The sequence below is a fragment of the Opisthocomus hoazin genome, chromosome 1, assembly GCF_030867145.1.
Source record: "Opisthocomus hoazin isolate bOpiHoa1 chromosome 1, bOpiHoa1.hap1, whole genome shotgun sequence".
Classification (NCBI taxonomy): domain Eukaryota; kingdom Metazoa; phylum Chordata; class Aves; order Opisthocomiformes; family Opisthocomidae; genus Opisthocomus; species Opisthocomus hoazin.
Genome location: NC_134414.1, coordinates 99,760,206 through 99,776,758, shown reverse-complemented (window position 1 = coordinate 99,776,758; position 16,553 = coordinate 99,760,206). Strand labels below are relative to the sequence as shown.

Sequence of the window (16,553 nt, the reverse complement as noted above, 5' to 3'; positions counted from 1 at the left end):
TATGTCATATCTTATATTAGTAGAAAACCCAGGTGAAAACTGGGTTTATTCTTTGCGAAATCAAAACTAAATTGAACTCAGCAGAAAAAAAAAATATAGACCTCATCTGAGGAGAGCAAGTCTTCTGTAATCAAGTCAGTTTAAAGGAAACCATGTAAGGCTGGGATTGTGCAAGAAAAAAGACCTGGCTAGATAAGAGTCTGTATTAAAGGTGAAGTTTTGGAAGGTGAGGGGGAGTAAGGACAGGCTCATCAGGTGACTTTTCATTTAAGGTTCCTATGTTATCACCAACTACAAGGTCTTTTTCTCCTTTCATTCTTTTTGCAGGACTGTGAGCCTATGAACTTTGGAATCCCAGAGCTTGGAAATATATGAGAGCATTGGAATGCTGTATTTCTCTCGTTTCAGAATAGCTTTTACTTCTACAGAGAAAAGCTGGAAATTTTTCCTCAGGTGTGTCCTCTGAGGAATCAAAAATTAAACACAAATAAAAGTATGCCTTTTTGGTGCGGCTGATCTCTTAATTTGAAAATGGGCTATTTGAATACATTTTGTGTAGGATATTGCTATCCAAGGTAGTTTTGCTTTTCAAAGTATGTATCCATTCAAAAGCTTTACATTTCTGACCGGACTACTTCATCGTCATTCATAGTCTTACAGGGTGGATGCGTTCTCAGTAAGCAGTGAGAAGTAAACCCGTTCCCTGTAGATGCAGAGATTCATCCCCTAATAATGCCAGTGCACTGGTAAAACCATCCCATGAGTTCTTCAGTGCTGTCAGTGAACCTTACGGCCACTGAGCTATAGTGGTACACAATGGAACTGCTCTACAGTGGAAAATACAGATACAGTACTTATATTTCACTTCACGTAATATATCAGACATGCTAAAGAGCACTGAAAGGCTTAGAGCTCCTTAATGGGTGGTAACTTTTTGCTACTGTGTCAGCATAAATGTAAATGTCTTGTGAAGCATGGAAGAACTGTATTATGAGCAGGTAATAAGTCACTAAAAATGTGTTCACAGGAGAAATGTTTTCAACCTTTACCTGGAGCTATTCTGATAAAAACTGGGACTTCTATAGATCTGTGCCCCTTTTGCTTTAAGTCTCAATCTCAAGTACTTCTAAGGCCTTCAGAGCCCTAGACACATGGCTGTAAACATTTGAAATACCCTCTGGGTCTACTACAGGCATTCTTTTTTTATTCTTACAACTGAATGAGGTTGGCATGTTATCCTTCATTCACAAGAAATGCCAAGGAATTAACACTCATGATGTTCTTTCGGGTAAACTGCTCAGCCTTGGTTATGCAAAGTCAATAACAATTCTGTTAATGAGAGCAGGAGTGAAGCAGAGCATATGGGAGGAGGCAAGTGGTGTGACTCAGCAGAGAAGCAAAATCTGCAAGTCAGGGTCATAAATAGGGACTTGACCTGGAAAAGCAAGCAGAGACAGAAAAAAGGGGGGCTGGAGGCTTGCATGGGAAGTGGGTATTGTGAGAGCTTTCTCCACAGAATGGGGACTGGTCCAGAACGGCTTGAAGATTTGCTTGCTTCTGCTTTTTGCCTATTTCTTGTAGCTTAATACCTTTCTTCTTCCCTTTTGCTTGTGCAGATAAAGGTCATTTAAGAGACTGTGAACCAAAGACTTAACAGCCCTTTATTCTCCCAAGAAGAAATGAAAACTGGCCTATACAAAGCATGTCTGTTTGTTTATCAGAACACGCCTGGATTTGCTGCAGGCTTGGCGTCTGAATGGCAGAGAACCTCTGGAAGACAGTCCTGCATGTCTGTTGGGATGGTGCTTGGAGAGGTTATTGCAGGGGAGCACTGCGTAAGGGCCCTGACCGCATCCTTCCCCTTCCTGGAGGTTTGGCTGCTGGGGCTCAGACCCAACTCTGCAATAGCACAGCTGAGGGCTACCCCTCATCACCCTGATGTCAGGGGGCCGAGGAGGCTCCCAGACAGCCCTGCGAGAAGCCTCCATCAGGGCCAACCCCCTTCTCTTGGGAGTCACATCTCTTGCTGCTTTGTAACCATCCCCATACTGACACACACCTGTGGGTGGATGTCCCAGCCTGGCCTTGGCCCACCCCCATCCCCACAGATGTGCCCGATGCCGTGACTGTCCCCGGCTGCCTCCCGGCTGCCCTGCCCCCTGGCTCGGCCATGGGGATGGGTGCTGGCTCACGAGGCCCTGCCCTGCCTGACCCTGTCCTGGCACCTGAGCCTCCCTAGTCCCCAAGGAGCCACTAGCCCACATGGCACCCTGACACACTGCTCTAAAGGCTCTCACCATTTGCCCTTTCCTTCCCATTACAATTGCCACAGTGCAATTTCACATCAGTCCTGGTAAATCAACCCTTCCTTTGGCTTCACCTGCCACCTTTGGTGACACTGCAATCCTTCCACATCATTTTGTATTGGAGCTTGAAGTCACTCCTTCCCAAATGTGACACCTCTGCACTTCTTCATTCATTCCCCGCTGCTCTGGTGTGTCCCATCCCTTCTCAATTTCAGTTCCTTTAAGTTGATGTAAATAACTGATCTTCATCTTTCCAGCCTGGTGTGCTTGTACCCCTGCTCACCATGACAGAACCAACTGTCTCTTCAGCCCTGGTTTCTCAGCACCAGCCTCCCAGCTCCCTCCTACTGCGCCCTCTGCCAGCATCCTCTCCTCCTGCTCCTTCACAGCCGAGAGGCTCTCTGCTTGCAGTGGTCCAGCAAGAATGGACGAAAAGGCAAGACGCTTGGAGAATAATACTTATTAACATCAGTGTGGGGGATTTACCTTTGATACGTTTCCCGTCCACCTTTACTATGACATAGTAAGCTATGTATGTTTGACTTGAAAAATCTTCAATATCTCCCATGCCAGTAGAGCTGTAGCAGGGGTGCACGTGCTCTGCAGCATTTAAATGGCACACTTTGATGAAGCTATAGCTGTCCTGCTTAAACCGGGGCTATGTCCCATGATGTATGAAGAATTTCCTTTGAGGGGAATTATTTAAATCTCACTGCAGTGTATGAGCTCTGCTGAACTGGACACGGTGGCCACTGGACACAGTGCCCTAATGTACCTCAGACTTGACTGTTAAGTTTCAGATTAATCTGCTCTCTTTATAGGCCCATAAGTTTACACTATTTTTGAATCTTTTAAACTTGCGGTTACTAAAGCAAGGCAGTGGGACACGCTTTTGTTGAAACATCTGAACACTAACATTGCAGCTTAGTTTGATATTGGCAGTTACGTATCCAGCAAGGAGTGAGAGCTAAGTACTTTCAAGCCTCAAGAGACTGAAATGTTGACTTTCTACTATCAACACCCATATGTCTTCCACTTCAGCAGTTAAAAGCAGGCAACAAAAACTTAACATGTTCAAATGTTTGGTAATTTTCTTACATTTTCTTTGGATTTCATCACAGAGCGAACAGCAACATAGTTCTTAAACAATCTCTCCCACTGGGTGTGAAAACTGTAGTATGCAGCAGAGGCAATGGAACCTTAGCTGGCTGATTGCATATTTTGAATTGAGCCTGATGAGCTTGACATTGTGTGTCTTTCACCAGAACAAAAAGGACCTTTCAGACACTACTAACCTTCCAACAGCTGAGCCCGACTGAATCAATCTCAGGCTGCAAAAGTGCTGCCTACAAAACAGCACGATACAGAGGTCTTTAATACATGGAGTGTACGTGGAAAAACAGCAAGAGCATCTGCAAAAGATAACCTGATGTTCGGCCTTTCTGCAACATTGGAGGGAATCCACTGGAGAAAAACCTTGAGCTCAGTTCTTCCCTGCCATGGCAATGAGGATAGGCTGCTAGCTACCCATCCCTGCATGCATGTGGGACTGGGCATGATTAGGATCTTCCAAGGGTGCCAGTTAGAGAACAATGCCACAGTCCAGCCTCCACAGTGGTCCTGACAGTGGGTACGGCTGTGAAGGAGGGCACATGAAATCAGAAACTGGCTGCAAAGTGTTGGTCAAGTTTGGTGCTGATGAAATAGAAGGATCAGGGTGGCCTTCAATGCCTTCCTGTCACTGCAGGTAGGCTAAGGCCCACCAAGAGCTGACCTACCTAGGATAAATAAAGTCCTTGCTTTTTGATTTGCCAGTCAGCTGTACTTCGAGCTCCATGAGAAGCAACAGAACAAGAAGGTTCTAGTCTTGTTTGAATGTACGTGCTGTCATCAGCAGAGCTGTACTACTGAGGTTCATAAAATGTTTTCGTTTGTGTGACTGTCACTCTCATTAATATTCTATATGCCAAATTTGATAAAAATATTTCTTGTTGTGAGATGTTTTGGAGAGCCAGAGTGGATGGAATGATGGTGTACTGACCTACAGATTCTGTGAGCTGATCTGTAAATATCTAAGAAATTTGGAGTGCCTCCTGACATTTTCCTGAAAGAAAATATTAGCTTCCAAAATTCTGTAAGACAGGTTTTAGCCTGATCAACTACCCAATACATAGTGATCAATCAAGTGACATTTTGCCAACCTTGCTGTATCTGTGAGACTCTCGTTAGTGCCCAGATGTATGTCTTGTGTTGTAAGGAAGGAAGGATGTCCTCCAAGCAGAGCAAATCCTACAGTGAGGACAAATAAAAAAAGAAATTAAACACTATCACCTCATACTTACAGCCAAGATCCAAAATCTTCTTCATGAAAAAGATATTTACATCAATAAAAGTTAAACTCAGCAGGGCATCCAAAGGTTTCAGACACTTCAAATCTGACATGCAAGACACAAATAAATGTATTTTGGAATAAAACCACTCAAATGTGATGCTTTGCTGAAAACCTTAGGCATGAGCTCTGATCTGTTTTCATAGAACAATCATTCAGGCTGCAAGGCTACATATTGCCAAAAGCATCACTGTGGCTCCCTGTTAAGAACCAGGTAATCCATTCATCATGCTGAACTTATGCTTCAAGGGACTTAGCATCTTAGAAGAGCCATCTGAGTCACTAGGTGTAATTCCACATCCTTGCAAGAAGCTTTAAGTATAGTCACTCAGAGAGAAAACCCTAAGTCTCCTCATACACTATGACAAACTTGAGCTTCGTCACAAGTGACCAAGTACCTTAAAAATCATAGTGTGACAGAGAGAAAAGAAAAGATCTTGGACACTGCCAGCATCCCCCCACCCTGCAATAGTTGGGAATCCACAAGGTGAGCCAAGGAACTGGATGGATTAGGTCTGAAGAATGAAATCCATTCCTGAACAGGAAACCATGGAAAGACCTGAGCATCATTTAAGAATATGAAACACTTTGGGGAACTTAAAAGGTGTCTGGACAGTATTTTGGATAGAGACAAATTACATGCTAAGGGCAACTCCCGGATTCTGTCCTGCCTTATTCCCACTGCACCACCACTAGAAAGCTACCACAAGCAACCATCTGACACAGACAGGGAGAAAAACAGCTTTTTTTCACCAACACTTCAGTCTCCCTGCCTTTGCCTGGTTTAAGCGTAAAGGCTCCCTCCACTGAATCTCAGTGTGAAGTTCATCATGGCCACATGTCGGGAGGACGGGGCCTGAGAGGGGCTGTTTCATGAACCATCACAAATGGTTTGGCATAAGCCTAGCACAGGACACACGGTCCCACAACTCAGGACGTATAATGTGTAGGATTTGAATTGGGCTGTTGGCAGCCCTCTAAGGCATTTTCTGTGCACTGGGGAAGATTTTCCGCAAAAGAGCAACTCTATTCTAGTAGAGAAATTGTCAGAGAGCTCTTGCCCTATCACTAATATCCATGATGGAGGAAATTTCCAGAGAATCTTGGTGTGGACAAACCAACCCTGTCAAGACAACACTGCGAGAGAGTGAGCCTTTTATTGTGACAAAAATCTAGAAGGCAGCCTATCTTTTTTCTGTTGCCAGGAAGAGAAAGGCTGCATACAGCACAGAAGAGCAGATACCCCCTTCTCTAAAAACGTGTGATCTCTTGGAGGTGCTAACAAATTTCGTGTTATTAAAAAAAAGGGAATAAAAGAGGAAAGAAAAAAAAGAAAAAGGAAGAAAAGGTTAAAAGCTGCTTGGGCTGGTTGCAGCCATTAGATGGCACTGCAGACACCGCCAGGACTACAGCTTCAACATGAGGTTTGCACAGGCCTGTCAAAGATTAAAAATTTGATCCCACAGCTACTCTTCAAAAAAGGATTAAACCAGGAGTGAACACTGAAACCTTTCACAGATAAAACCAAGCAACTAGGTCCAGGCAGCAGGCCTGGGCCCCACAGCTGGGCCCCTAACACAGAGCAGCCCTTATTAACTTCCATCCCATGCTGTCAGCAGAGTTGAAGTGAGGTCTTCCACTTTGCATCTGTTCAGCCAGTCTCTAGATTTTAACATGCAATAGATAAAAATAATACTGGCAATCATTTGCTTGTGACTTCCTCAATTTCCTTAAAAGTCACATTAAAAATAATGATGCCTCAGATCTCACCTGAAGAGCAAATCTCTGCTCCAGCAGCCAGCGTATACTCATTTTATTGAATGGGCCTGATTTTACTTTCCCTTTGTCATCATTAAGTATTGCTCCAAATCTCAACAAGATTAGAGTCAGACACAGCAAACTTCTAAGAATGAAGCATCACTTACTCTACTTCTACTTCTTGCTGTTAGAAAAGCACTATACATTTGCTGGTTGCTTTGCCCTCCTTTCTTGGTTATTCAGAAGCATTTTTCTATTAAGGCAGGTAAAATGTTTAGGTTTCCTCAAACACTTTCACCTCCTCTCTGCAACTCAGACACAAACACTGTATTTATGTGAATGTGTATGCAAACTCTTGCCTAGACTTTATAGCCTATCTATTCAGTGCAAGTTTTTAAGTCAAGACCTCAAGCATGAAATGTCGTTTGTAGTAACTTTTCCTGTCCAGTTTCTTGTGGGTTTTTTCAAAGTCATGTATAATTATGTCAGTGATTTATCCCTGCAAGTTCCACACAATACGACAGCTCTGCATTTTACGCTTCTAAATGCATACACTCTGGTAGATCTTTCACAGTCCAGACACACTCCCATGGGCATGTTCTGTTTCCTTTAAATGATGCCCAGGTAGAAAAAGAGAAATCTGGCCATTTATTCAGAATTGCCAGACATTAGGCAGCCCAGTCGGAGCTGCCACCTGGAGCCTGTGTACACAGCAGAGTTCTAATGTGTTGGGCTTTCTGCTCATGAACTGGCCATCTGTGCAGGGCTTGGGAACATATTTCCATCCAAAACTTTCCATCTGGAAATACAGGAGCTATGTGCTCTAGCTTTGTGTATAGTCACAGATAAAATCCTTGCTTCAGATACTTTCACCCAGACTACGAGTAGAAAGAAAAAAATCATGACTTTTGAAGATCTGCAGGCACCAATTCAGCAAATAAGCACATGCTGGAATGCTGTGTTAAATTGGAAGATCTAATCCCCTGTGTTGTCACAAGCTAGTCTTATCCAAAGCCACATGCTAAGTGTTTCTATGAATCCTAGTATCTCCAATAAATTGTACTAAATGTTCATACTGCAGAGCCAGAATAGATTATTATCTCATGTCCACATTTCTCACTCCTGTTAGTTTTCAAAAATGGGCAGTTTTATGCCTCAGGATGTGCCACATTATTGAGCCCATTTATGCAATGCCCAGTGCACCAGTACAGGCTCGCGGTGGACCTGCTGGAGAGCAGCTCTGTGGAGAGGGACCTGGGTGTCCTGGTGGACGACAGGGTGACCATGAGCCAGCAGTGTGCCCTGGCTGCCAAGAAAGCTAACGGGATCCTGGGATGCATTAGGAGGAGTGTGGCCAGCAGGTCGAGGGAGATTCTCCTCCCCCTCTACACTGCCCTAGTGAGGCCTCATCTGGAGTACTGTGTCCAGTTCTGGGCTCCCCAGTTCAAGAAAGATGAAGAGCTACTGGAGAGAGTCCAGCGGAGGGCTACAAGGATGATGAGGGGACTGGAGCATCTCTCCTACAAGGAGAGGCTGAGGGAGCTGGGCTTGTTCAGCCTGAAGAAGAGAAGGCTGAGAGGGGACCCAATAAATGCTTATAAATATCTCAAGGGTGGGTGTCAGGAGGATGGGGCCAGACTCTTTTCAGTGATGCCCAGCGACAGGACAAGGGGCAATGGGCACAAACTGAGGCACAGGAAGTTCCGTCTGAACATGAGGAAGAACTTCTTCCCTCTGAGGGTGACGGAGCACTGGAACAGGCTGCCCAGGGAGGCTGTGGAGTCTCCTTCTCTGGAGATACTCAAGACCCGCCTGGACGCGGTCCTGTGCAGCCTGCTCTAGGTGACCCTGCTTTGGCAGGGGGGTTGGACTAGGTGACCCACAGAGGTCCCTTCCAACCCCTACCATTCTGTGATTCTGTGATTCTGTGAAACTCTTTCACATAGGACATGAGTGCTGGTGGTTGTACAGACATAGGTCAAATCTCCATTCCACCCTGTCCGTGCTACACTGGGTAAGTAAGCATGCCAAAGTGAATCCCCTAGTTCACACATCGGATATACAATTGTGGGGATGCCCTGCTATCACCGGGAGACATACACAGCCAGCTTCTCAAACTCAGAGGAAGGATCCCTTTTTTTATTTCAAGACGTATGGCCTTGGATTTGTTCATTTCCTCACTGTCTGCCAGGACTTGCAATCAGTTTAGACCTGATAACAAAGAACTCTTTTAGGCAGTAATTACAGGAATATTCCTAAAGTTGAAGCCTAAATACTGATAAACAGTTTTTTAAAGCCACCCCTCTAAGTGGAGAGTAAGGTAAAAGAGTACTCTTGCCCCCTCTGTAATGTGGCCAAGCTAAATAACACTAGCCATTCCAACAAAAAACAGACCCTGTGTATTCCTGCCATGTAATACCACCCCCACTACATTAGAACATATGAAGTGACGCAATTATTTCTGTGACTGTATGTAGTAGTCTTCAGGCATGGATATCATGTTCCTCTTACCCCGCTGTGTAAGAGGAGTAAGTTGGGAGTAATTCCACCAAAGCCAGTGGCAGTGAACCTCTGTAAAGCTGTTGAGATCTTGTATATTCCAATGCACAATGAAAGAAGGTGTACAGAGCTTTTCTGTCTGTATTGTTTCCTCTCCATTTCCACCCTGTGACATATTACCTGCATTCAGCGTCTGTGAAATTGTTAGATTTGTTTATAATTTGTTCACTAAAATGTAACTGCAGCTGTGTGTTTTAAGAGTATCAGTGACAATCAGAATATTTTACACCAAAGCTATAACAAAAACAGGACATTCACCTTTATGCCATGCCTGAGGATGTTTATTTTACAAGTAATATATGACCATGTAAAATATCTTTCTTTTCAAAAAGTACACAAGATTTTATGCAGAATGGGTATGGGATTCTGACTGCAAACAGATTACATTTTCCAGTATAATAGCAGAGATGTCACAATTTCTAATATAACAGCCAGTGATAGCAATAAATCTAGTAGGCTCCACAACACTGGATTTACTTTGCCAATACCCTATGGAAGTTACTTGTAGTTCTTCATTAAAGTTCCAACACCACTACTACTTTTAGAAATGGTAAAATAATACAGGTTTCAGAAATATGCATTAGCACAAGTTTATATTTGTTCAAGAGAGTAATGGGGCAATGAATTACACCACAAGGAGCTGTACATTATTCAGTACAGTTGCAATGTCATCAGAATAAAACAGTTTAGAGACATAGCATGTTATAAAAGCCACAAACATCAACTGTTTTCTCACAACGTATTATGAATTAGTGTTTTGATAATATTTGGTTGATCTTGGTGACTGGGAGAAGTGCCCAAAGACTGGAGGAAAGCAAATGTCACCCCTATCTTCAAGAAGGGCAAGAAGGAGGACCCAGACCATTACAGGCCAGTCAGCCTTACCTCAGTCTTTGGAAAGGTGATGTGGCAGCTAATCCCGGACACCATTTCAGGCACATTAAGGACACAAAAATTATCTGGAGTTGTCAGCATGGCTTCACTGAGGGGAAGTCATGCTTGACCAACTTGATAAACTTCTGCGATGAAATGACTGGACTGGTAAATGAAAGGAGAATAGTGGGTATTGTCCACCCAGACTTCATTATAGCCCTTGACACTGTCTCCCATAAGATCCTCATAGGCAAGCTGTTGATGTATGGGCTGGATGAGCAGACAGTGAGGTGAGTTGGGATCTGGCTGAATGGCCGGGCCCAGAGGGCGGTGATCAGTGGCACAAAGTCTAGCTGGTAGCCAGTGACTAGCGGTGTGCCCCAGGGGTCAATAGTGGGTTCAGTCTTTTTAACATCTTCACTAATGATCTGGACAATGGGAGAGTGTGCTTTAACAAGTTTGTTGATGATACAAAACTGGGAGGAGTGGCTGATACACCAAAAGGTTGTGTCACCATCCAGAGGGACCTTGATAGGCTGGAGAAATGGGCTGACAGGAACCTCATGAAGTTCAGCAAAGAGAAATGCCAAGTCCTGTGCCTGAGGAAGAACAACCATATGCACCAGCACATGATGGGGGCCACCCAGCTGGGAAGCAGCTTGGCAGAAAAGGACCTGGGGGTCCTAGTGGACACCAAGTTAAACATGAGCCAGCAATGTGCCTTTCCAGCAAAGGTGGTGAATAGTATCCTGCGCTGCATGAGACAAAGTATTGCCAGCAGGTGGAGGGAGGTGAGCCTTCCCCTTTATTCAGCACTGGTGAGGCCTCACCTTGAGTGTCCAGTTCTGGGCTGCTCAGCATGAGAGCGCTGTGGACATATTGGAGAGAATCAGTGTTACCGTGTCAACAAAGAGCCATGAAGATGACTAAGGGACCTGAGCATCTTTCATATGAGGACAGGCTGAGAGAGCTGGGATTGCGAAGGGAAGGGAAGGGAAGGGAAGGGAAGGGAAGGGAAGGGAAGGGAAGGGAAGGGAAGGGAAGGGAAGGGAAGGGAAGGGAAGGGAAGGGAAGGGAAGGGAAGGGAAGGGAAGGGAAGGGAAGGGAAGGGAAGGGAAGGGAAGGGAAGGGAAGGGAAGGGAAGGGAAGGGAAGGGAAGGGAAGGGAAGGGAAGGGAAGGGAAGGGAAGGGAAGGGAAGGGAAGGGAAGGGAAGGGAAGGGAAGGGAAGGGAAGGGAAGGGAAGGGAATCTTAATAATGTATATAAATATCTGAAGGGAGAATACAAAGAGGATGGAGCCAGGTGCTTTTCAGTGGTGCAGTGGACACAAACTGAAACACAGGAGGTTCTCTCTGAACATCAGGAAACACGTTTTTACTGAAAGAGTGATGGAGCACTGGCACAGGTTGCCCCAGAAGGTTGTGGAGTCTCCATCCTTGGAGCTATTCAAAAGCCTTCTGGACACAGTCCTGGGCAACTGGCTCTAGATGACCCTGCTTGAGCAGGGGGATTGGACCAGAGGACCTCCAGAGGTCCCTTCCAACCTCAACCATTCTGTGATTATGTTTATTTTTCAATAATGGTGTTCTTTAGAGGCACACGGATAGCAGGGCTTCTGAAAAGACTTCCATGATGTTCATATATGACAACAATCTCCTAGACACCACACAGATCAGATTTTGTAACCAGTGCTTTCCAAGTTTCTACTTCTTTATAATGAAACTCACTGATTTTCATCTAGTTGTTCCTGAGATCTGCGAAGTTTGTTTAGATTAATCTCATCACCAGAACCTTGTCCCACAAGTGAACTTTTTCAAGAAATTGAAGCTGCAACTTGTGGGAAATGCTATTTGAGATAACTCAGGCATTTTATAAATAAACACTTCAATCCACTTCAATGCTCACTTTCACTGAACATTAGAAAATGGGTATTAAATTAGCTTATTCAGCTAAAAGAAACACATGTGACCCCACATTTGTTTCGAGTTAGAAATTCCGAGGGAGTAGTCCTGTATGTTAAAAAGCAACTGAAATGTATACAGTTTCCATGAACAGAAGAAACTTGAGTCTGCCTTTGAAACAAAGTCTTAGGCTTCGGGGACTTAAGACCAATTGACTGAAGGTGTGAAGCTAATGCACAGAAGTTAAACTGCATTAAACTCCCTTGTGGAAGCTCTCACGAAGAAATAAATTGGTTTTATTTCACTGGAGTTTAATCCCTCCTGGATGAATTTGTGTGCATTAATTCCCATCCTTAAGTTAATTCATTTGAACTTTCCTGAGCTTCCCCCTTCCATAAGTCTTCAAAAGCCAAGGACTAAATAGTGCTTACTTCTGAATACAGAAGCATGAAGGATAAACAGATTCAGAGAACTTGTCATTACCAGCCCATGTACCAGTATGTCAAGCAACTAGAAACTGGACTAAAAACTCTGAAATTAAAATAATTAAAATGTGGGTGGTCTTCACAGAGAAGGAATGCACAAGAGAAACCCATTTATAAGTCCCGCTTATGTGGAGAAAACAACAAGTTTCCATAAAGACCAGGATCAGCAGGTAAATGGCTGTGCCAGAGGACACAAAGGCAAATTCAGAAATGCTTGCAGATAACATATCTGATTCTTCTTTCCATTATTTTTTACATTATCTCTTAGATATTGTAAAGAAATATGAATACTCAAAAAGCTTCCTGTCCCTTCACTAAGGAGAAGTCAGTCTAAGGGGTGCTGGGTCAACCTGAATGTGAGAAGGGCAAGCTTCTTCCTTGATGCGTAAAAATGTAACCATAAGACAGTCACCAATTCATAGTTATTCCTTGCTAGCATGCGAGAACATGAATGATTTCTTTCAGCAGTCTCATTGATTTCAGAACAACTACCATGTAAATAAACACATGTATGTGTTTCAGTGTTTGCAGGACTGTATCCTAAAAGAATAACGTTCCAGTGCCTGATCTTATTAGGCTAATACCCTGGAGTCGCCATCAAGCTATCTTTCCCTGTAGGTAATCATGTTAATTTTTTTTTTCCCTAATTTATATCAAGGCATTACTACCATTCCCAGTCTAAACACATACTCTGAAGTGTGACAACAGTAATGCATAATACATTAGAAAAATATCTATTAGAGCTTGCATAGAATTAAATTTGTGATGCTTAGTAAAATGTATGTTAGGAAATGTGCATCTTGCCAGTACAACTAGGAGCTTACACCAGAAATGCTTATTTCTGCCTGTTACTTTATTTCCAATCTATCATAGTTTGGAATCGACTGATGAAATTTCAGTGACCAAAGGGATGCGCTTGTGATATTAATACGCAATGTGAAACACAATTAGCTACCATTCTTTTCCTATTTTTGCTTTCAAACTATAGGTTTCTCCTGAGAAAAAATTCCTAAATACAAAATTATGCAGTGTTTTTCAGTATATACTCACAGTATACAATTTCATATAAAATCTGACTGTGCCATTGCTCAGACCTACCTGTTTCTGCAGATAATCTTGTTCTTGTGCTTCTCTTCTCAAAAATCATGGCCAAAGATTTTCCTTGCATCAAAGGCAAATACTGAAATATGAAAATTGAAGGCATTTCAATTTTATAGTCATTATACACTTTACAGTGTAAAATATTTCTTTCACATTTTAATCCAGCATTAGATGAGTTACACAGGTGTTTTTTTAACTATAGCTTTGTTATCCTGCCCTTCAAGGAATTTACTAGCAGTGGGAAGGTTAAAGGGAAAGAAGTAATTCTAGGGGCAAAAAGCAACTGCATTTTGGCAGTCAAATTGAGCTAGTATCAAGGAGAACTCTGGTACTAATTCAATCCTGTGCAGGGAAGTGTCTTCCATTTCCTACATTTAGTGCTGCAGGCACACCGTGTGTCAATGCATGGGGTTAGCTGACAACAGGGAGTTAGCTGTGCAAACCTGTTTAACCTTTTCACTTGCAAAGTCCTCTGAAGTATTTAAAGAATATCTCTGAACACTTTACAGGAAGGCTTTTTGATTTGTAGCACGTGATTTACAGTACTTAAGAGCTCAGGTGATATTGTTTAGGACAAGACAGCTGAACAGCTCATTCCGAATACTCTTCAGAACAATATTTATTTCAACATCTGAGTGACCTGAACGAAAGTTGAAGCATTTCACCTCTCTCTTGTGCTTTATCCTTTGTTTCAAATCTGATGCCATCCACAGCAAATACTTCAGCTCATCTGCTGTGTAGTTCTGTAGAGTAAGGAGGTCACGACCTTTCAGATGAACATTCATTTGAGCTGGTGGCCCATACCTGTGCCAAAAGAGAAAAAACCCACACTTTTTATCATTCAACACTAAATTGTACTCATGCTTAAGCCAATGAGCAAGCAGCTGAATTCTGCCCCACTCCCCTCATTTGGCCCAGCTGGATCTGCTTGGTGGACTGTGCTAATTACTGTCAGGCAGACACAACATGTCACTATGCACTATATTGATCAGCACCATAACAGTGTCTCAAATTGAATTATAAACTATACATTAGATGTAGTTTCTTTCACCTTCTGATGTGCCTATGACTTGACTGCACGCTGCCTAATCGAATAAACCCAAAAGCATAAAGCCATTCAGGGGTTGGTGAAATGGCTTACACGTAGACCGCAAAGCCGCCCGTTGGGGGCACAGAATACGAGGAACTGATCTTGGTGCTCTTTCTCCCTCCTTCATGCTTTGTGGATGAGTAGACACTTGCCATGTTCTGCCCCCGCCAACACAAATGGTGTACAACAATACAAATTCTACAAATGTGTATGAAATCTCCTGATTACACTGGGGAAGAGGGTAAAAAAAAACCCACAAAATAGCCATGTGCTCTGGTCCTTTTCCTACCCCACAAGAGATGTTCTGGGCATGTGCAGTGTATTTCTTCAGTGTATTCTGGTCTCCAGACAGATTTACGACTTCAGAATCACATGAAATTGGATGTTGATAATCACCCATAGAAGTTACATGATCAAATTTCCTCTTGCTTAGACGAGGTGTCTTAATGAAAGTCGAGTCCAGGCCCGTGTTTCCACAGGCTTAAGATTAATATGGGAGAGTGGCAGCTTAGCCCTTTCTCTGGCACTGTATCTACAGCCATCCTTAGCATAACACAGCCTGCACTGTAGTCCTACTAAGGTTTGGATGGGTACAAGCTAAACTTGTCTTTTAAAATAAAGGCAGCATTTTTAGACTGATCTGACGGAATGGAGAGCAAAGCAATGCAAAAAAATGGACTCAGAGCAGCTACCGCTTTTGTATGTCCCAATAGGCTTCCCTTTAGCTCACCTCTGAGGTCAGGCTCAGTTACAGCACCTGCCAATGGCCAAGCCCTGGAGCTCACAGCTAGGAAAATTCAGGGGACAAAAAATAGAATTTCTGTTCATTCTTCTGTTAATTCCAATGAATAAAAGCCCTGGTAGTAGATAGGCCTATTATGGTTTCTAAAGGTTTTGGTGTTATATTAGTTAAATATGGAGGGAAAGACTTTTTCTGCAGAATTTTGTGGCACAGGCTCCAACTGAAACCGAAGGAAGAGAGCATCTCTTAAGCTAGTGGTACCACCCACTACTACTGCCCATTCGACGTCACAGCACAAACTGCATGCCTTTTCAAATCATGTAGCAGAAGTTTTTCTTTAACTGAAGATATCTAAATGCTGTGTGTTTTACTTCTGGACACCTTAAAAGTGCTTTAGATACACATTATACCACCACCATTACTAAGAAGACTTTTTTCACAGTGAAAAGAATTATGTGTAACAGCAGAAACACAGAGAATATATGAAGAAGTAGCCCATGCATGCCCTGCAGATTAATAGTGCTGGAACTCAGTATATGCTGTGATGTATCAAGGCAATGTTCTCCAGGGGTTACGCAGACTGCCAGAGGCTCCACTGCTAAGCTAGGCACAAAGCAACACAAAGATTCCCATCAGTGTGCATTGAGAGTCCAGTCTCTGCACAGGTCACCAGACTGCAGAAGGGCTGGACTTTTCTGTAGCATTGTGCAGATAAAGGAGTGGATTTCTAGTTCTCTAAATTTATGGTAATGTTGCCCATGTATTTTCTTACATTGTCTCTGAAAATTGATTCTTAAGTGAAATACATTCTAAACTATGTGTGACTTAAGTAACAAATATTTGTGGCAGTACCAGTCACAATAATAATGAACATTTCCAAGCCATAAAGACTATTTTTCATAGCATTACAATCATTAGGAAAATAAAGTTACATATTTTGCTATAAGTGTTCTCTTTCTGTCCCCATGCTGGCCTCCAACCCGAGGTAAACAACCTCAAAACAGTTAGGAAGCATCCATATGCCCCATTCTTTAAGTTGAAGTGGGTGTTACAGAGCTAGCAAAATGATGTCCTGTACTTCTGTATTCAACAGCTGCGGAACAGAATATACCTGACATTATAGGAAAGGCTGGGCATTCATGTGTCAGGTAGCTTCCACCATAGCATGAAAAACAGCCTACCAAGGTAAACTACTGAAATCCAGCCTTGAATACCAAGGCTCTTAGTTGATATTCAAGGGATTGGTTCTAACTTCAACATGTATATTCTGAAGGAAATTAGTTTCATAACTGACTTTCTTGTTGTTGTTATTTTTCAGAACAGGAATTTGCTACTCTATCCAATTTGGG

At 43.0% G+C, this 16,553-nt stretch overlaps 1 protein-coding gene across 1 annotated transcript in view; it reads right to left on the bottom strand.

Moving 5' to 3' along the window:
• Window positions 1–16,553, bottom strand: part of OTC (ornithine transcarbamylase) — a 32,616-nt gene that overhangs the window by 13,632 nt on the left and 2,431 nt on the right. The window contains exons 2-4 of the mRNA XM_009944703.2: window positions 14,038–14,176; window positions 13,370–13,451; window positions 4,508–4,595 (exon numbers count right to left, since the gene is read on the bottom strand). Coding sequence (XP_009943005.2) covers window positions 4,508–4,595; window positions 13,370–13,451; window positions 14,038–14,176 — 309 coding nt within the window. The remainder of the gene's footprint in view (window positions 1–4,507; window positions 4,596–13,369; window positions 13,452–14,037; window positions 14,177–16,553) is intronic.